A 22,347-nucleotide genomic window follows, 5' to 3' on the forward strand; every position below is an offset into this window, starting at 1 on the left:
CAGCTCTCAGGTCACATTAGTGCTCATTGTAAGGCTCACAAGTGCACTCCATATTTTGATAGAACCTGTGTTTTGAACAGAGCTAGCAGATGGTGAACTGACAAGGGGGATATTGGAAGCGCTTGAGATCAAGAAGCGTGGTGATGCTTGTATCAGTGAACCCTCAGTTTCTCTATTGACAAAGGAACTGGCGTATCTTGGGAGCCGTACTTATCTGTCTTGTATCGTGTTTTCGTTGCATGATGCAGATGACGGCACTGTTTTTTCTTGTGGTCAGCAGCTGTTTATTTCTGCGTCAAGAAATAAAACGCTCAGTTGTTAGTGCACCTACGTGGTTGTACCGTGTCGCCTTCCTTCGTTGTTTTATTTGGCGCCTTCGTTGTAGTCATGCATAACCAACTCTCCCACCAGCTCAGTGCTCTAAAGGTAATGAAATGGCTCTGCACGTTCTACCAAGGTCATTTTCCCGAGCATGTCTACTATAAGTCATGAATATCCTCAATGAAATTCGACAATTACACCTGTAAAAAGTTTGATTATATTTTGATGGTAATAAGATAATGTTCAGCTATTTTGGGACAGATACTAAAAAAATCCAGTATTTGGTGATGTAACGATCTCAAGCTGTAAGGCACAGCAGTCGTTGAGCGTGGCTCATTATAGTACTTCATCCGGACTTTCCCTTCGCCCACAGGTTGAATGTAGCAAGCCCATTGTGTTTTCGAATACGGATGGCCGGATCTAGTTTCGCAACATTGATAATGACACCGGGCTGCAAGATGAGCAAGTGGCAGAATGCTTACGCATGCTCAGACAACTGCCACAGGAGTTCCTGCGTGAATTTTTCCTCCCGAAGTTTAGGTATACGGCAGCGCATGACGCTTTTTCTTTTTTGCTTCATTGAGAACAGCACGAAATGCGTTTCGTGCGCATCGCGATCGAACAAATTACGCCACTACCAAAGCTGTAGTGCTGCTATGTAGTGTTGCGGAATTGCTGCTGTCGCGAATAGCCCTCACTGGAACTACAGCTTGTTGCTGTACTTGCACATGGATCTTGCTTCGCTGCAGTGCACAAGACGATGTGTGAATTTCTCGCAAACTCATTACGAGAACTTGGTAAGGACCTAGAACCAAGGACCGAAATGACTCACACCAACGTCAGAGAAATGATTCAAAGGCTAGTGCTTTTATTATTCTCTCCCAAGACTATCCTCGCAATATCTTAAATAATCAACGTCATCGTAACACCATGCATCAACTCTCACATTCGTCAGGAAAAGAAAAACAGAAGCTCACACAAAATGAAAGGGACTTGTAACAAAGCGGTACAACACTATGTTTCACAAAAGTGTGAAAAACAAGGAACATCCACACCAACCAACCGCGCGCGGTTTCGGGAAACCCTCAGAATCTGACCTCAAAGACAGTGAGATACGCGTATACACACGCACATGCACACGCGCGCACACACATGCAGGCGCACGCTGCATATATGCCTCTATGTTTATACACATTTACATGAAGTTTTTTTTTGTAATTGCAGTTAGTATACGCAGCTATACAGCGGCTGTCAGCATTTTTTTTTTAAATCGTGCTGGAGAAGACTCCAAAGTGACAAGCGGAGAGAGAGAAACGAGATATGCACAGACGCAAACACATGCACACCAAAGTCGGGATAATCAGCAGACTCGAGCAAAGTGGGAGGAGGCAGACTGGAATGGTTCAGGGAGCACAATTTCACCCCTAAACATGCCTCATTTTTAAGCTCCTTGTCGGGCGAAAATGCACTTCTTTAGAAACAAAGAAACAGCACATTACCCACGGCTGACATGAATGAGCTCAACTTCTTAGCCAGTTATCGAAAGAAAAACGGAGGGCGGGGAGAAGCTACTCTCGCATCAACAGGATGCACAGTTCAGTTCTCGAGTATGTGCACCTATTACCAAAAGCCATGCCGACCAGCAAGTTCTACAACCACTGCGGAGTATACGCTTAAATATGTTACTCTCTAATGTGCAACTCTGTCCCACGACAATCGTAGCGTCCTTTGCGGTGCTTCCTTTTTTTGCAAAGCCATGTTCAGGATATTTTCCTGCGAGAGACCCGAAAACAACACCTTCTGCAAGGCATTGGAGAAATGACGTGCTCACGAAATATATAGATCAACGTTGCGACACATTTGCACACCCAATGTTAACACCTTATTTAAAGAATCGGAATCGTTAGTTGCTCGTCGCCGAGCTAGGCGTGCTAGCTTTAGATTGGAGTGAGAGTTCACGCGCTAGCGCGACGACCGTGCTAATAAAGCTCGCCACAAGGAGCAACGTAACTTCCACCAAAAACATTGGTATTCGACAATTCTGTGCATTACAAACGCCACATACGCAGTGCTGTTTGCGTCTGCGTATGGAAAACAAGTGGCTGCTCTGCCAAACCTTTAACTACGGGTAGCTGGGCCTTACGACTGCCTACACTGGATGCTCTCGCGAAGCCAACCACTCTACAGACACCACTAAGGCGCACTAGCTCATTCTCTCTTCGAACATTGTCCTATAACCTCACTGTATCCGACAGAGACTCATACGATCATACTTGCTAATTTTACCTTTCCGTGCCACCGAAGCCATCGGGGGAGAAAGAAGTGACATCAGAAACGTGGAATGCCGTTCAAAAGCAGGTGCGCGCCACCGAGAGCAACAGCACCATCACCTAAGGCATAAATTCCGAGTACAGGAGTCGGTATTTAGGTATTCAGCTTAGCGTCAGCCAAGTATTTAGTGAAGTTAGGCCTCGTCCTGCGCCAATTTTGTCACTAGTCGTTCGTGCAGACTAATCGTGAAGCGTTTAGCGATACATCACGACAGTGCGATGCGCCCGCCCCAGCTATGCACATATTTCGAGCGGCACCGACAGGCACGATCCACTAGCAGGTTCCGATTCTTGCCAAATTCACTAGACAAGCGCATTATACTGCATACACTGGTGCTCTCACTGGAAACAAGCTACCTGCACGTGTTAAGCTTCGCAAGCAATAGACACTATTTTCGCTGAAGCCGCGTTCACACCATACTATGACGGTTGCGTCCCACACAATCAGGCATGCAATCAGGCATGCAACTGCACAAAGCACAGCTAAGCCTACAATGCGCTGCCTTGCAAATAATTTTTCGCACAGTGCGACGGAGCGCCGCATGGATGGGTGTCTGCACTGGACCCTATGGACTTCAGTAATGACCTCCAAGACTGGGCAGTCCGCTGTTACTCTGAGAGGCCATGCTTCACCGAGATGGTGTGAACGCTGCTGCTGCTGCTCCTCCTCTCCTAGTGACACTTGTAGCTAAGTTATTTATGTACATGCAATACGCAGGAAGGAGAGGTCACAATGTTACAACGCTGGCAGTATTTTGAATAAATACAACTTAGCTGAAGAATAAAGGTGCTTAATCATCCAGTGGCTCACACATACACACACACACAACTGCATGCACTTGCACACATGCGGCACACATACGTACGCACATATTTCGTCACAAGCAAGAGAGAACTCAATTTCGATTCCCGCATCAACAATAATGTACACCAAATTCACAGTAAGCATTGAAACAACAGCAGCAGTACGAGAGCTCAATTTCATTATCGCGCATTTACAATGACGGTACCTATATAGATAGCATTAACAAAGAACAGCACTGCAGTCATCCCTTTTAATTACAAGACAAGCAGTGACAGAGGTTAAAAAAAAGAAAAAGAAATGCTGAAAGCAGGTAAAGTCACAAAAGGAGTCTTCTGTGATTTCTGAAATTGCTGACAGCAAAGTGACAGCTTAAAAAGAAAAAAAGAAAAGGAAAGAGCTATCAGCTGCACTGCTCTCGCGCTGGCAATGTTAGGTATAAAAAAAAAAAAGAAATATACTGAAGCCTCAAGACCCAAGGCGAGAGGAGGGACATTCACTTGGTCTTTGTCGACGAGGTTGAGGTGGATGCATAAACTGCAACAGAAACAAGAACATCGAAGAAAAAAAGGAAAAGCAACAACATAAACACGAGCAACAAAAACAAGAACCTAAGTGCCCCTTTGCTCAACAACAGACATCACGCTGCAAGGTGATGCTAAGTAATAGCGAGTGACTGCACAAGCTCTCAAGAGGTCACACGGTCTCGGCCTTATGACAGCCTGTGTTTGTAGATATGTTCTCGTCACAGTAGCAATGAAACACAGGCTGTACTCAACAACTTGCACAAACGTATCAGAGACATGGCTTTGGCAAACTGCAAGTGACACCTGGACTCGGAAAGACTGCCTTACAGATATGACAGCTTTCCATAGAACCTTTTCATACAAGTCTCAACCTGTTGCCCACAACGCAGCAGTCAAGCAGTCCAGTGACTGCTGTTATCTTGGCAGAAGAGGGGCCAAAATTAGTTTACATCCTCACAAGAACTGCACAATTTACTGGCCCGGTAAACAAATACCCTGAACACTAATGTGGACATGTACAGCAAACTGCAGCTGTTGTGTTATTGAGACACTCATCCAAGAAAGATGCTCTCTGCAAAGGCAAAGCAATGGTAACACAAGTGCAGCAAATACAAGACCTTGTGGGTCGGTCTAGTAAGGCCCCTAAGTTACATGCTCCTAGACTTGAAATTGTGTTTCTGGTCGTAAAACAACTGAACCCTAACCATCTGCCACTCCAAGTCCAGATGCCAATCACAGAGCACCTATTCTGAATGCCCATGAAATGCCATATCATAAGCAACGTCTTAAAAAGGTTAGTGGCTAATGCACAACTGCCTGTCTTATATGGTCCAGTGCAGCAGAGGCCGCTCTTTGAAATCATGGCAACTCCATACGGAAGTACAAGATGCCTTCAGAACTCTGTGGGTCATACAAGATGCCCTCTGGAGATGCTCATGCCATACGTATGTTACATTGCAGAACTCGAGCATGATTTTCCTGGAAAGCAGCCCAAAGCTTGATAGTGTCACCTACTACATAACCACAGATGTGCAAGGCCACAATAACTTAATTTAATGCCAAGCACAAATATCAATTTGTTCAGGATATCAAGTACATTAGGGGGAACTCAATGCAAGCCTTCCAGAACATACCACACATCAACCCAGGAAGCACTTGCACAAGGATAATCAAGCTCCTTCAAATAGCCATGAGCAGAGTCTTCACATCAGCGTTCAACCTAAAGCAACTGCAAGGAGCATAATACAGCTAGCATAAAAAAAATACCAGCCGAAAAAAAAAAATGTCACGAAAGTACAAGAAAGATAATGGTGAACAATACAGCACAGAGCGATGAGTGTCACGACACGTCACACTGAGGGAAAATAGTTTTGTCTCAGAGCGATTCGGCGACGCTGCGATGCTAAGCGAGTGGGACAACCCCACTTGGTGACACGCAGTCTTGTGTGGTGGAGTGCGGCACAAAATAATCGGGCGAAACATTTTTCTTTCTCTCGGCTTTTGTGCAGTGTGCCTCTTCCTCCTTCCTCGACTTCATTCTTCTCTTGTGCTCGCTTTCACCCTCTTAGCCTGTTGATGCCCAAACTAAGTTTTTTTTTTTTTCGGGGTTGGGGAAGGGAGAGTGGGAAAGAAAATAAGTCGGGGGAAAAAAGGAAGGGAAAAGAAAACAGCGTTGTACCAGAAATGTTCAAACCAAGGCAAAGTAACCCAACTACAACTTAAAATGCATTTCAACCACCATTCTCAAGGCATGCCACTAGAGTTTACGAATGAATTAATTGCATGCACTAAAGTACGCAGATTTACTGCTTAACTTGCTACAGCTAATCTAGTCCATGCACAAGGATGCTGCAATGAGTTAGAAGTACTGAGAACCATAAATGTCAGGCTTATTGAATTTAAAGCTAGCATTAGAACAAGTTGAAACACACTGACAACAGGTTCATAGACTGGAGAGGAAATAAAAGCGCATGCAGTAACGCTACAAAATAATTATGGAATTCCATGCTTGTGTACAGCTAAGCCAACTTTTCAGTTCCACAGCTATGCCAATATCCTTTCCAACTGGGTTTTGTACTGTCAGCATTGCTTTTAGCAACCAACTGCATTAGAAGTTTTGATTTTTCAGCTCAGTGGCACTAACCAAGAAAGTTTGCAGAGCTGAGATATTTGCAGGCAACTTTCCGTGGCAACAGAGAACAAAAGCCACAAAGGCATGTGTTGTTGCACAAGCTAGCCTGGCGTAGTTGCCGCTTTCTGCTTCAGCTTCTCGAAGCAAATACTGAGTCAACGTAGCTTACTCCTTGCAATATTTTTGCATTTGCCAAAAAGAAAAGGAAAATAGACCTGAATAACAACATTCAGATAGTGCACAAAGCGGTGCATTTCATGTCTCAAATTACCATAAGCACTGTAGCCTATGTTTTCTGTTCCCCAGTTCACACACGTGCAACCGAGACTGCAGGAACATTTTTGGGGGCACCCCATCAAGCGTTCACTTCGCTTCTGTAGCATTCCCTTGATTGTCACAGAAAGCTGCTTGCGAGTATAATGTCAGTACCAAAAGAACCCCTACAATGAAAGTAAACTACTTGCTAAAACTGTCATGAGAAAAACAAAGTTTGAGCTAGAGAGCATCTGCAACATGCAACCGGAAATAAACAGCTACAGACAACACAATAGGATAGCAAGGCCTAAAGAGCTCAGATGCTCGAAGCAGTACAATGCACGTTACCGTGCAAAGAAACTTAGTGGTGCTTAGATGAAAGTTAAGGCTTCAAACATGAGACTTCACAGATGCCTTCAGGTCTCGTCCTGTAATAATACTACCAGCGGAGTGTTTTATTTGCACGGCCAGGAGGTCTCGGGGTGACAGGCACAGCAGGTATGCATGGTATGACAAAGCAATGCACCTAACCTGTGCACACTGATTAAAGACCAACAGAGGCAGGCTGTTTGACACCAGTACATCCACTGTTGAATACAGTACTATCTGCACTGAAATGCAATTTGAAGGAAGTTTCAGAGCCACACTATTACCGACTGTTAAGTGAAACAACTGGATCCGTTGTCAAGCTTTTGTTGTAGCAAAGTCCCAGACATAGTGAAAGACAGTGCTGCTCGTTCTCGTGAGGTTCCAGGAGTGTTAAAGTAATCCTAAAACCGACCTTGTCACTCCCAGAGTGGCTTCGAAACTTTTCACAGGCTGTACAGGCAAGTAATAAGGCTCACAACTGACACTATCCAACACTCAGGAGTGCAGCTTCCGAGCTGTAACCAGTTGGCAGAGGTTAGTAACACCCAAGTGTGTGTAGCTGATCAGCCATGCCCAGCTTTTTGCAGTGCATGTGCTCGAGCTCACCAATAATTTTGGAGGTTATTGTGGTGTGGCAGCTATCAAAAACTGCACACTTGCATGCTGGTAATGAGCAGTTGTGGCATCTGTACTGTATTTTGCAGGAGGAACGGCACAAAGCAACTCCGACAGTGTGGTACACCGAGACTACAATGCACATCCGCGTTAGTGATTTGCACGAGAAAACATCGTTGTGACTTGACAGGAGCAACCAGAGTGCTCTCTGTCACGTGGTTAATAAACACAGCCTGACAACACCAGCAGCAAAAGAAGCAGCAGCCACAGGCACAATTACATTCAGGCCAAACACACGCAGAAGGTTTGCACACCAAGCTGTAAGCACGCACGCACATACACAAACACACACATGACCACAGACTGCACACAGCCAAACAACTGCAGTTATGGGTACATCACTGCATTCCATTGTCAACAGTCATTTGCCGAGAACCTTGCCTAGATGCCATTAAAATAAGGAAGTTGCTCGTGTCGAAGTGTGACCACTGCATGACGTGTCAGAGCTAAGACTGTCCTGTGCTCTTAAATAATGCTATGGGCCACCCTACCATTAAGCAAATAAAAAATAAAACAATTATGTACCATGTTTCATGGTAACAAATACGCACTCTGTTCTACCTCAAGCACAACCTACACACCACTCAGCTGTCTTTTCTTGTATGTATAGGTAAATTTCGCCTCAAAGTGAATGCCTTCAAAACCGAATGTCATGAAGACTCCTCTTATGCAAGGGAAAAATGCTGACGAGCTAAGAACTCTTGTTTGCAAGAGAAAAAGAAAACAATATAAACATGGTTGCTTCTCTGCAATGGTCAAGTAAGACTCATTTGTATGACAAACACTGCTTTGCAATCTCTAGCAGCACCATCAAGCAGATAAACGTATGCATCCATAAAAGGTGCAGCTAGTCATTCCATTCGATACTGCTTAGGAAAATTAAATGTTACTAGACGATCAAGTCACCATTTCTATCAACCATACGTCCTTTAAACTCAATATGTATGGCAAAATGTGAAAAACTACCATGGTAGTTACAGAAGACAAAGAATTATGGTAGCTGTTGGGCAAATTTAGCAAATGAGGATGTAGATGAAAGACAAGTTGATTACTAAATATAACTTTTGCAATATCAAAACTGTAAATGGAGCAAAAAAAAAATACACTAATAGCAAAGCCCGGAAGAGATGGGAGAAAAAAATATGCTGTCGAATGCCACTGTGCAGCCGTCGTACTGGGCATAAATCAGGGCTTTTGTGAGAAGTGGGTGCACATAGTAATAATGACAAATACATATCCACAACATGATGATAGCAGTTAACGGCATTTTTAGATCCGAGTAGTCCTTGTGATGAACACAGCATGTAGTACTGTTGCAAAGGACAGGGCAGGCTCTGAGGGTGCCAACCAATTCAAAACTACAGAAAGTGGTCCAAAGTATCCAGGTGAGAGAGAGAGAGAGAAAGAAAGTTACAAGAGCAAAAAAGAATGGTCCTCAAGAGGTGGTGCAGCAGCACACCACGTAGAGGAAGAAGAACCGGCAGGGGGGAAAAAAAGAAGAGGCGAACAGCATTCTTCGGAATTCTCGGGTGCTCCCCCGGGCCGAAACCACATCTTATGTCATGAACCATGCTGTGTGCGCACGGCCACAACACGAGAGGGCAGACAGCATTGTGAGAGATGTGGAAGTGAAGGTGAGAAGGTAAAGGGACGGGGGGGAAGAGAGAAAGGCACAAGGACAGTTATATGAAAACGAAGGCATGGGGAAAGGCGGCACACAATAGAAACACAAGTTAAGAGAGATAAGATGGTTGCAACTGGCACGGTAAGCTAAATGCCTGCGAGTGCCCATGCAACAAGTGCTACTAAATGTTTTTGCATAGCATCGCCAGCTTACCATTCTTGATAGTACCAGCAGCTATGACTGCATGTCTGGAGTGTAGCGGACAGTGTGTATGATACAGGCAAAGCTACGAAAAAATTTGGCACGCCTCTAGCCAAGGGGAGCCAAATTATCAAAAATATATGCTAAATATTATGACGCCACCTGGCAGGTAGAAACCAAAACACCTTAGTGGTGAGGTGGTGTTTATTCTTGGACCTAACAACGTCAAAACAAACAGCTGACCACAAAAATGACAAAGCATTGCTGATTCCTTCTCAGTGAGATGACATTAGCAAAGGCCAATTCTAAGATTTACTTCTTACTGTCATCAGAGAAAGCAAATAGCAGGAGTGAAACAGGATAGACGTGTGCAGCCCGAGTGGTGCCACCTTGTGAACTCCACAAACCCCAAACATTCCACATCAAGAAAAATTAGAACAACTTGTTCACCTTTATATCTGGCCATGGAAAGCACATTCATAACAAAAAACAGATGTTATTTCAGCTACAATCGATTATTGCAATGATTTGAAATTACTATTTATGAAGCATTTACAACTGAAAATTCACTCCAGTGTATCAAAAATGTTACCGTGAACTTTGCATTAAGCTTCCTGCATTAAAATCAGAATTTTCCAGTATCAAAAAATGATACGTTGTGCTTCGTGGGGTTAGACAATCACTGTTATTGGCGGTCACTCGCCAATCGTATTGCCAATCACTGTTAACAGCAAGTAGTCCATAAACTTGGTGCATGCAGTCGTGGCAGCTGGTAATGATAGGAAAGTAATGCCATGCTAAAACATTGACGACTAGTTTTAAAATTCTGCCCAGTACCTGTAAAAAAGCACGAGCCCTTTCCATTGCCTTCCACACCTTGCAGGCAAACTTCACCACACCTACCACGACAGGCAGCGAGAAAAGCTGCCACATGGCATGGCCTCCGAGATTAGCATACACTAACCAAATGTGTGGCAAAAGGTGGTTGGATCTCCAAGACTGATAAAATGTGTGCTATCTCCGAGTTCATATAGACATGCTACATCTCTACTACTGCCTTCCAAGCAGATTGAAGTTTGCACCGTAGCACAGAAGGCACCGAAAGGGCGTCACATACGCCAAGAGACCCGATCCCTTCCGTGCCATGGATGATCTGGGTTTGTCCATGCATTTCTGGTAAAAATGGCCAAAAATGAGCGCAGCGCGTGGATATTCTTCATTTCCTTACAACTTTAGTACTCTTATCGATTACACTTCATTTTTTATCACTTTCTTTGTATACTGCATTGTTAACATTTCACTTTGGCAATAAATAGGTAAGATTTCGTATGAATAATAGCTTAAAATATTGCTTATGTATTTCGAAAATGATTCCGCAGTAAAAAGATTGGCCATTCTTGGTCAGAATTCTGGATAACAGCATGGCACGGAAGAGGTCAAGCGACTGACCATTTAAAAGCAGTGCGTTTACGTAACAATAGAAACTGACAGTGCCAATGAAGCAAGGAAGCAATGTGTACGGCCTTTGTTTAATGAAACGTGGCCACTATGAGCACAGGAGGTGCCAAGTTCTGGTTGCTTTATGTTGTGTCTGCAGAACTCCTTCCACTATAAATTTTCCAAGAGGTCAGGAAGGGAGTTTGCGTCTCTCCAGAGCTACCAAGCAGAGCAAATGCAAACGGTGGCTGGCTAGATATGGTAGTTGTGTGTGTGCCGCGGCATTTCTTTTTTTAACAAAGGCTATGTCAACTCCTTTAAACATAGCAGCCTGTCAGGAAAAATGTTAATGTGCCCCAATCAGCTGCAAACTTAAGCCTGATGCGCATTACAGTTCTCGTAGGTAGTGTTTCCGCTAGCCCTGCTTGTGCAATCAAGGACAAATCATCATGCGTTCATTGTGAAGCGCCATAAGAGTTCGTACCACCAATGTCAAAACAGTATGCTACATCACTCGTACTGTACACTTGTAGCTAAATCAAGCTTATTCTTTGAGGTTACTGATTGCAAGACCTACTTTGCTCCGTCCCATAATCACGATATTTTTATCCAATTTCAGCCATGTAAGGACATCACCAATAATACCCCACAACTTGACAGAAACTATAGCAGTTATACAATACCTCCTTCTACTTGGCCATTTGACTTGGTCCCACATGTGTGAATTTTTGTTATCTGAATGAAACACCTAATACCTTGAAAACCTGGACGGTATTTCCCTCGGAGCTAGTACTAAAGGATCACTGATTATCAGCTCTATACTTTACATGGCCAGCCAAACTCCAGTTCTACCTCCAGTTCTATCCCTTGATCTCGTCTAACTGCTCCTTTTTAAAGCAGTGCCAACTTGAACATCCTTTCTCTCAAGTTCTTTACCTTTCTTTTTTGCGGCTGTTATCTCTAATTATGGTGCAAAGACGTAATTTGCCGAGAGCCTGGCCAATAATTAAATCACCTTTTAATGTGACCAGTTCAATATTTAATGTGACCAATTCAATATGCATGCCAACTGCAGCAAAGCCCAAAGGCTTCACAGTGGTCTTAGAAGAGGTGCCACAGCGAAGAACTGCCAATTAGTTTTGAGAATATTAATGTACAGAGCACCATGGCAGAGTTCCACTGAGTCATCACTGTACAGAATGTGCTTTTGCCAGAACAGGCGTGTTTCACCGTCTACAAGGCAGGTCTTTTTTGCCAACTAGTTTTTTGTGACGCTGTTTTCTTTGCATTCATTTACCCATTACACATGAGGCAAGCAAGCAGATATGTACTGGCAAACGGCACACAAAACCACAGGCTGAGGTGTATGTTTATCAAGAATTAACAAGCAGACCTTAGATTGACTAAGCTCATGTCAAACTGTTTTACTTCATTCAACAAATAAAAAAAAACTGGTGATGCATCAGAGTTGACAAATTCTGGGCACTTAATTTTGAGAATTATCAATACCTTACAAGACTAAATTACCAATCATTCATTTATGCTTGCACACAGTCATCCACTAATGAGCGAACCTGTCACCGGTATCCAAGCCCTCATGGCAACTTAAATTTGGAGAGCACATTAGCATTTCACGAACAGATATCGCATTGGTTAGCCACATCAGGTCTTTCCTTGACCAAAGGTAGGAAAAATGCTAAAATAACATCGCCTTGAATAGTGACGAGTTCTTAAAAGTGGATAACCGTACATATGTACACAGAAACCAATACTTCAGCAATATAGAGATGGTGAAATGGGAGAAAAAGACATGCATTGTGAAAAGAGGGGGCAAAACGACAGGAGCACACTACTGGGGCTAAGTTCTGTGCAGTCAAATAAACATTAATAAGGGAAATCTGGATTCTGTATCTACCATGCTCAACTACTGGACCTTCACCAGAATGCAACATACTGCTCCCACAAAAGTTTCACAAAGCAAAAGATCTGCACTACGGGTGCAAAATGCATTCTTTCAGGAAACTGTAGCACAGGCAATTGAAGGAGCTCGTGGCTCTACATTTTAAAAATTATTTCTAGCACTGAGGTTCTGGGTTGGCTAGAGGAGACAGTTGTGCAGGATGCAAACAAATGCTTAGAATCAGTACGACCCAAGAGATGCTAAACGATGCCAAAAGCTTTCAAACTTCCTTTGCCATGTTTCAACATTCAAGTATGCCTTACAAGACACCACTATATGATGGAGTATGCCTGCCATGACAACATTCTCGTTCCATTGTGTGTCCGACGTGCAATCTCTGGCAAAAGCTCACGTGCCACCCTTACAATGTTGGACACCGGGACGTGTAATAATACTCTAGTCCCAAGGGCGAAATTGGCCACACTTTGAGCAAGTGCACTTCCCTGCACAAGTGCACGTTACATACTTGTTGCATTGGGCAACATTTGTGTAAAAACGTTATCATGATCACAGCAAGTGCAGCAAGGGGAGCACTGCTACACAGGAAAGTGCCATTTGGAGTTGATGGCAGTGTTGGCAGGTAAATCAGTTGGCACATTACATACTTGTTACTTTGGGCAATATTTGTTTAACAAAATTAACATGATTGATAGCCATGAGCCAAGACAAGACAGTACTGCATTTCCCACCTGGGCAACACACTGTATGTTGGGAATTTTCTGATAGTGGCAAAGTGTTGGTGCCTAGAGAACTAGACTGCTTTCGTTGGAAGAGGAAGAAAGGCGGTTTCTAAGACAAAATGGCATGGCAGCAGTTGTGCGACTTTTGAAATCACAAAAAATGTGATTTCAAAATTGGTGCAGAACTGCATTAGGTAGTTTTTTTTTTTGAAGCACTGCTATCATGGCTATGCAATTCTATGCAGCAACGAGTGCGACAAATGCACTTGCTTGGTAATATGTTCTACAGTGATGCTAGCTTTCTGTGTTACACCTTGTGTAACAGCCTGTGAATGACACTAGGAGCGAGACCCACTTGCTCCGAGCAAATGAACCTTGCTGTTAGTAGCTGAAAGTGAAACTAAATTTGCCCAACTGAGAGGAGTGTTCTTGTCATGCAGGACAAATGTTTCCACAATTAGTAAGCCCGCTCAAATAGTTTCTATATGCAAAATGAAACCCATGTGAAACAATGGCATCAGAAACTTGTAGCTGCTCTCTGTATTTCAGTATTCTTTTGATAGTGACCACCTTTTTCACTAGTTCGTGCTCCAACACAACACGTATTTGTAGGCTAAATGTTTGCTAAATTAAGGGGATGAGTATAAATGTCAGATCTCGGAAGAAGCTGTGAGAGAATGTCGCAGGAAATTGCTGGATAAAAATAAAAACAGTACATGTGTATAGCACAACAATAAAGTCAAGACTTCTATGCTCACCTAATTGTGGACAGTGCTGTTTAGGAACCGTTTTCAATATAGAAAGTTCTGTTTACAATGTATGCATCAGACATTGTGGACATGTTTTCTTCGAAGTGATAAAAAAAAAAGCTTTAGCATAGTAATAGTGAAGAAAAAGGGGCAAGTTGCAGAGCATCTGCACCACATACACTGCAACCAAAATGGTAACCTCGCAGTGTAAGGTAACAGCGCCAGCAAAATGCACACAAAGCCAGTCAATAGTCGGATGCAGCATGCATTCGGGAAAGTACACATAACAGGACACAAAGAGACGTGCAAAATGAGAAACACTGACAGACATCTGCCTGTGTTGCAGGCACCTCCCCTGCCAGAAAATTTTGTTGACCTGCCAGCCAAAAATGATGCACATGCAAAGACCTCAATGCGGCAAGTATTCACGGCTCCTACATGCCCGGAAGCCACACTTTGGCAACAAAGCATGCCTTAGGAGTGAACTCGGAGTAGATTTTGAGCCACTGAATTATATTGTGCACCAAAACTTTGCACAGACTACCTCTTTCACATCGGTTGAATGTTGGAAGGAAACATACAGCACAGCTTACTAAACCCAACCCCCCAGGCAGCAGCCTCTGTTACACAACATAATAGGCGCTGCAACGTGTGAATATGAAAGTATCATGGGATCTGTGCCTTAACGAACCAAGTACTTGAAATTATTAGTACTAAAAATTAAGAGCACATAGCCAGCAAGAACCAATTAGTACTACACTAGAAATTATCTTTTGCCTCAATCTCTCTCTGAAAGTGCTTATTAGAAAAACATGACTAGTAGCAGATCTATTTCTTTTGTTCTAACATGCCAGCTATACGCACTGAACAGCATCACCACTTGGCCTTTTTATCAAATAAATGTCCTCCTGTCCCCCCACCCCTTCCCCACTATAAAAAAAAAGGGGCAAGCATGGAGAGCTTGATTTATGAATACAATGCATTCTTTCTTTGACAATTATCAGCTAATCAGTCAGACAATCTGATATTACAGGAAACTGATATGTGTTACCAGCTCTAGCACTTTTGATTTGGTGATAATTTCCTGTGAGGCCTTTAGCTCAAAATAGGAGTTGCATGAATGGCCAAATACTGCAGAGCTGATCTTTCAATAAATAGCCGTTAAGTAAGCGCACTCAAGTTAATCAAATTCTAGCACAATAGAATAGACACTATGGTGCTAAGAGAACACGCCTACTTTCATAACTGACAAGACTGATGTTAGCAGCTTAAGTTTATCGAGTTTCATGTTTGTTCCTTAAATAACGATCTTTTCTAATATAAATGAGTACCTGCATATTGGCATCATTAACTCTTTGTTCGAAGCCCCGATAAAACTGTACACAAACAGAGCAAAACAGAAAAAAAAAGATGAAACAATAATATAATAATGACAGTGGCCTAGGAGAATAAAGCATTTCTGCACAATAAACAAAGCGTATGGCAAGAAATAATAATAATAATAATAATAATAATAATAATAATAATAATAATAATAATAATAATAATATTTAAACAGGGTGTCCCAGTTAACTTGGACCAAAATTTTAAGAATACCCAAGCGCTCTAGACAAATTGTATTGACTGCATAGTAGCCGTAGTCGTAGGTATTTACGGCCAGTATTTTTTTCATCACAGAGTATTAATTACTTTTAAATTGTGAAATTTTTAATTATTGCTTTAATCACAAACATATCAATTACAAAGTTGTAGGGCACCAGAAATAACCTTCGAATCAAGCACCTGTTTAGTGCTCAGCTTTGCCTCTGTCTTTCTGAGAAAAAACAAAAGCACATGAAACATCCAAAATACGAAATAGATACGTGCTCGCACGCTGCTACTCAAGCACTCCCAAGCAAATAGCCACGGATACACGGCTTGACCAGCGGCAGCAGCTCGATACAGGGCTTCAAGCTATGTGATGGTCGCGGCATCAAGAGAACACGCTGCTGATGCATCGATAAGCGTAGAGGAGCCTTGCACGATGCGGCGATAACAGAATGCAGCCGTGTATCTTTCAATGGTTGCTTGTAGGCGCTTGAGTAGCGGTGCGCGAGTGCACATCTATTTCGTATTTTGCGTATTTTGCAGCTTTTGTTTTTCCTTAGAAATAACAACCAGGACCACTTCAGCACAGAATAAATGCTTGATTCGGAGGTTATTCAAGGTGCCCTACAATGTTGTAAGTAATATGCAATAATTAAAATGTTCACTAATTAAATGCAATTAACTAATTAATACTTTGTGATGGAATATATACTGGCTGTAAGCATATACAACTGCCGCTACTATGCAGACAGGACGATTTCTCTAGAGCTCTTTGGTTTTTTAAAAGTCTTGGTCCTAGTTAACTGGGATATATATATATATATATATAAAAGGTAAGCTCTTGGCAACAAAATGAGAAAAGAACCAAAAGGAACACAGGCTTACCAATAATGATAATTATTATGATTGCAATGACACCAATTAAGATGGCCCACATCTGTAAACAAAATAAGAACAAGAAACACAAGGCCTGGCTTCATAAAGTGTAGGAGAACACACCTAAAGCAAGCACCTCACACCAGACAAACTGTATGCAAATGGCAGCCTCCTTATATACCAATTGCAGGGGTACCCGAACTTCAGTTACCCTACACCTCAGTCGCAGCCTGCCAGTTATGCCGACTAGACGGAAAATCTGAGCATTTGCATATGCAGCTGCTATGGTTAATGTTATAACTGTGCACAAGTGTTGAGGCTTAGGCGGGTTGGCGATTCCCAGGCTGAAGCTGACACAGCAAATATCTTGCAAGTTGTGCACAACACATTAACAGTTGTGCTGCCATGCAAGATTGTATATATCTTGCTGTTCATTTTTTTTTTTTTTGAGCGAAATTGTGCAATATGGATTTCAACAGCAAATTGACCCTCCACTCAGTGAACTTGAACATGTTTGATCACTTTCCTCCCTTTTTCCTTTATGCTTGCATATCCATGGATTAACTATTGGTAATCATCATAGTTGATAGACGGCACCCTTCAAATTTGGAAGTGTTCCCTTCTCTAGTCCTTGTACTCTCCAGCAATTTAGGAATAACTGCAGTTAGGTGTTCTGTGCAACTTTCCATAAATATGGTAGGCCTTAAATAAAGTGCAGCTGCACCCAAGTCCTAGGGGCTGACCAAGCATGATGATTCTCGACTTCAGGCTGGCAGGGCAAGCAGAAAATTCTCAGACATGGCATGCAGAAGGTGTGGCAAAGCAAATGGCCGTGAGAGGCCTGTGCCAACCAGTATCGAGCAGTAGTTTACACTGTACTTACCAATTATAATCACTATAATAACTACACCGATCCCCACCATTATGGCGATCATCTGCAGATGTGTGTGTTATCCAAAGTAAGGTTGCATGAGAGAAAAGAAATAGAGAGAAATGGACAGCATATTATCGCTGCACAGCCATTGAGCAATTCAGACTCTTTTTCAGACACTTTAGCTCGGGGTCAATCCCAATATCCTTCACATGCAGCACAGAAGCACCAGAAAACTTTAAACAAGCAAAAACTGACAAACAGCATATTGATTCTTTTTTTTTTTAGATCCCCGACTTTTTCAGCCACTTCACTAATGCTGATTTTGAGCGCTTCACAAGCTTGTCTGAATAAGCATGCCCCAAAACAGTAACCCTCTGGTGTCCTTTCAGAATCAGATTACCTCTAAGAGAAGCAGACAAGGGAAACCTTTTTGCCAATTTATTTTTCGCAAGACTTAATAAACATTCGTAAAATCGTAGAATGAGCATGAATTCATCGCCTTTTAGGAAACATTCGGGAGAGGTGGTAAGTATGCATAGTACAGCTATCAACATCTGTGCCACATGTCAATATTTTTACAGCAAAGCTGATAAGCACTACTTTCCCCACTATCGTGTCCGTGTATAGAAAAAAAAAAAAACCAAGATAGTGCAATGCGGGGCCAACCTGCGACGGAGGTGAAGCAGGCGTTAAGCACTCCCCATGCATGGACTGATCCAAAACACAATGCAATGTGGGGCTGACCCGCGACAGAGGTGAAGCAGGCGTTAAGCACTCCCCATACGTGGACCGACCTCAAACACGGTACAATGCGGGGCTGACCCACGACTGAGGTGAAGCAGGCGTTAAGCACTCCCCATACGTGGACCGATACCAAAGATAGTGCAATGCGGGGCTGACCCGCGACGGAGATGAAGCAAGCGCGTTAAGCTCTCCCCATACGTGGACCGATCCCAAACACAGTGCAATGCGGGGCTGACCCGCGACGGAGGTGAAGCAGGCGTTAAGCACTCCCCATACATGGACCGATACCAAAGATAGTGCAATGCGGGGCCGACCCGCGACGGAGGTGAAGCAGGCATTAAGCACTCCCCACACGTGGACCGATTCCAAAGATAGTGCAATGCGGGGCCGACCCGCGGCAGAGGTGAAGCAGGCATTAAGCACTCCCTATACATGGACCGATCCGAAAGATAGTGCAATGCAGGGCCGACCCATGGCGGAGGTGAAGCAGCCTTAAGCACTCCCCATACATGGGCTAATTCTGGAGATATAGCAATGCCAGAATAGGCCAGCTCGCAGTGGATCTGCAGTTCGCCATTAGGGGAGCCACATACACAGCTTCCCTGATCATCCTTCGCAAAGTGGAAGGGCACCGAGTTTTCTGTTCAGTACATTCATCCTACAGTTAAGAAGCATCCAGCAGTTATCAGCGAAAATTCAGAGCAAGCATCATTTGCAAGCCTGCATATCCACTAGAAGATACAAGCACTGTTAACCCACCTTGCAGTTTTTCCACCAAAACTTCCTCTTCAGCTTTCCAGCCTGCTGCTCAAACTGTGAAGCACCTTGTTGCAAGGCATCTGTGTAAATTATGATTGGAGCAAGCATACACAAAACATATGCCAATTAGAAACATTCAATCAATTTGAAATTAAAAGTGCACATAGTGAGTAAAAATCACAAGAACAAATTTTAAAATGGACTGCACTACATGCACTGCACCTACCATACTGGGGTGGCTGAACAAAGCTTTAGAAACGGCTTTAGAAACTTTGGCATGCTCAAGCTCGAACAGCATCGAAACCACCCCTCATGCAATACGTCCAGACTCGACAAGAGACCCTTTTTTGACTGACCAACCTGCCTATAGGTTTAGAGGAGTACTGATAATCATTCTGGATCTTGTCTTTTCTGTTGTAATAAGTAGCTAATGAGCCAGTAATCATGGCAAGGAACTTTGCTTCAGCGTGAAATGGGCAATTATTTTAAGCCTTGTTTATTGTCTGCTTCAGCGTGAACTGGGCATTTTATTGTGACCATTCCGAGTTTCAACTGCAGAGAGCAATGAGAGAGGCGTCCGTAACTTCATGGGAGGCTTCGTAAACACAGCTCATGAAACGTTCAGTAAATGCCTAGGTATAAGAGGGTCTTATGGACTTCACGATACTTTGCTCTAATCTTCAACCAATCACTAACTTCCGGCATAATACCTTCATCATGGAAGATCGCTAAGGTGCTTCCGTTACACAAGTCAGGTATTAAGTATTGAATTTTTTTAATCAAATAACATTCTCTCTAATCTACAGCATGGATTCAGACGTGCATTTAGCACAATAACACAACTTGCCGAGTTCAAGCATGATATAGCTTCTAACCTGGATAAGGGATTTCAAATTGACGCGATATTCATAGATTCTTCCAAAGCTTTCGATACCGTACTTCACTTAACACAACCGTCCAAACTAAGTGCCATTCTTAACAACCCTCAATTAGTAAACTGGATAGAGAGTTTTTTGTCTCACCGCTCTCAATTCGAAATCTTTAACTCTTATCAATTCCTCGGTGGTGGATGTGTCATCAGGCGTCCCTCAAGGAACGCTCCTCAGTCCTCTTCTTTTCTTACTATATATTAATGATGTACCACGGGAGATCTAAAATCCGAATGTATGCAGACTGCGTATTGTATGACATTTCATCGCACTTTTATCATGTTTGCCTTACTGAATCATTCACCAGATTTTCCAAATGGTGTAAAACATGGCAAATGAATATTAACTTCAGTAAGACTGTCGTTATATCCTTCTCTAATAAAGCTAGGCCATTCTTATTCAGCTACGAATTTAATGATAATTCAACAGGTTTCTGAATATAAATATATTGGTCTCACTTTCACCACTAACCTGTCCTGGTCAAAACACATTGATTCCACTACGACTAAAGCTCCACAAAAACTTGGTTATTTGCATTGTACACTGTCCAATTCTTCGCGCAACACTACATTACTGTTGTATAAAACTATTGTTCACCCTATACTTGAGTATGGTAGTATCGTTTGGAATCCCTACAAGTAGTACGAAATAGACAGAGTTGAGGCCGTCTAAAGGAAAGCCGACGATTTATATACCGACGTCATGATCACCAGTTCTCACCATCGTCAGTCATGTTCTCACTCAACCTAACATCTCGCGCCGAACAGCGACACATTAAGTCTTTAAAATTTTTTCATGGCATTATTCATTCGTCTTGTTGCTTGTCCAGTAATGAATATATCACCTTTGCAAAAATCTCTTCTAGTAGGAGACAGCACACGCTTAGCATTGCACCCTTTCTTGCGCGCACTAATACTTCTAAGTATAGCCTTTTCTCTCAAACAACTAAAACTTGAAATTCGTTACCAGAAACCAACTGTTCTCTCCCATTAAACGAATTCTTGTCTGTGCTCCCACAAGAATGCGCTTAACTGTCTTTCTTTGTTGCCTATTGTATCTCTTTTTTGTATTATATTGCATTATCCACTTTTGCTATAGCCCCACAAGGGGCTGCAGTATGTGAAAATAAAATCCACATTATGGCGCTAACTACTGCTTTGACCAGTTGACTACACGTCACAATGCTCTATCTAACCAACCTGCAAAGTCTGACAAGGAAGCTGCATGGGCAGTTAATAAAATGTCCCATCCTCTCAGCCCCTTCCCTCCCATTGCGAATTGACAAGTGAACAGCTGTGCTTTCAGAGCTCCCAAAGCAGCCAGTCACATGGATCCACCTTAAGCAATGCGCAAAACAATTAGCTAGCACTTGTACAGAAAGAAGTTGTACAAATAAAGACATCTAGAGTACACAAACACACACAACAGACAGAAAAAGGAGGTTATATCACAGAAAAGCATGGGTTGAAGGCAAGCATTCAGGACATGTTAAGGACAATTTGTCAAGTATCAGGAACAGTTAGCAAACAAGTTTTCTCATAAACTGCTTGCTGAAACTTCGCTTGCCACACTAATATTTGTATTACCCAATTAAAAGTATCAGGCAAATCTGATGCACTAGTGGTTAAGGCTTATAAAATATATAGTTAATGTGGCTGGCTGCAGTAGTAGTTGGAGGCTTATAAACAAAAACTAAAGCAAGACTCAGGAGCTGCTGGACATTTGTTAGAATCAGTCACTGACATAGTGCTTGCTCACACGAAATTGTACCTTTTAATAATACCCTTACTTGCCTCATACGAAGCTCGTAGGAAATTGGAAGTAAATAAATGCAGAAAATAAATTGCCCAAACTGGGTGCCACTACAACCTGGAGCAAATTCACCAACTCGTACTTAAATGAATACGATAAACATTACTCAGATAAGCATTACTTCCCTAACTGAGAAAAGTAATAGGCCTAGAGTGCTGAACAATGTGCCACCGAATGTGTTAAAAAAATGCAAAGTCCTGCCCAATGTACCTCAAGGCAGTTCCTGTGTGGTCTCAAGATGTCAGGTACATAGTGATATACACTGAAGTAGTTTCCTGAGCATCCTCTGCTATCTCCCTCTAACCCCTGTTTGCCAATGTGTTAAAGTCATCCAATCTGCTCTTTTTTTTTTCATAACATAGCTAAAACTGATATAAAATTTCAGAAAATGATGGTTTTGATGCCATATGCCTTTGCCAAGGTCACACCTGTGGGTCACTTTTAGGTTTGCAAGTGCATTCCCCCAAAGGAACAAGGACCTTAATCGTAGGCATACAATGTCTGAATGAATTTTAACACCATGCTCACTTCCTTTTCCATTAGCTTAGCAGAAAAGTAAGCCACATGTCACGACCTTCCTACAGCTTAGTGGTGCCAAGCATATGTCATTCCCAAACCACTTAGCCAGTATGGCCCATGAAACATGGTTAAGAACCCAGATATAAGCTGAGGGTAACAGACGCACCCTTTGCATTGTGTTAAGGT

General features: G+C 42.7%; 1 protein-coding gene across 6 annotated transcripts in view; it reads right to left on the minus strand.

The window, feature by feature from the left end:
• Nucleotides 1-1,167: 1,167 nt before the first annotated feature.
• The window catches only part of LOC135920178 (vesicle-associated membrane protein 3-like), a 38,206-nt gene continuing 17,026 nt past the window's right edge, over nucleotides 1,168-22,347 (minus strand). For 5 of the 6 annotated variants that reach the window (XM_065454350.2, XM_065454340.2, XM_065454333.2 and 2 more), the window contains 3 exons: nucleotides 18,902-18,981; nucleotides 16,534-16,585; nucleotides 1,168-3,990 (listed from right to left, as the gene is read on the minus strand). In XM_065454350.2, coding sequence (XP_065310422.1) covers nucleotides 3,950-3,990; nucleotides 16,534-16,585; nucleotides 18,902-18,981 — 173 coding nt within the window. In that variant the 3' untranslated portion in view covers nucleotides 1,168-3,949. Of the gene's footprint in view, nucleotides 5,565-16,533; nucleotides 16,586-18,901; nucleotides 18,982-22,347 lie in introns of all 6 variants that reach the window. The other variant, XM_065454358.2, reaches the window with a different exon arrangement.

This window comes from Dermacentor albipictus, chromosome 2 (genome assembly GCF_038994185.2).
Source record: "Dermacentor albipictus isolate Rhodes 1998 colony chromosome 2, USDA_Dalb.pri_finalv2, whole genome shotgun sequence".
In the NCBI taxonomy this organism is placed as follows: domain Eukaryota; kingdom Metazoa; phylum Arthropoda; class Arachnida; order Ixodida; family Ixodidae; genus Dermacentor; species Dermacentor albipictus.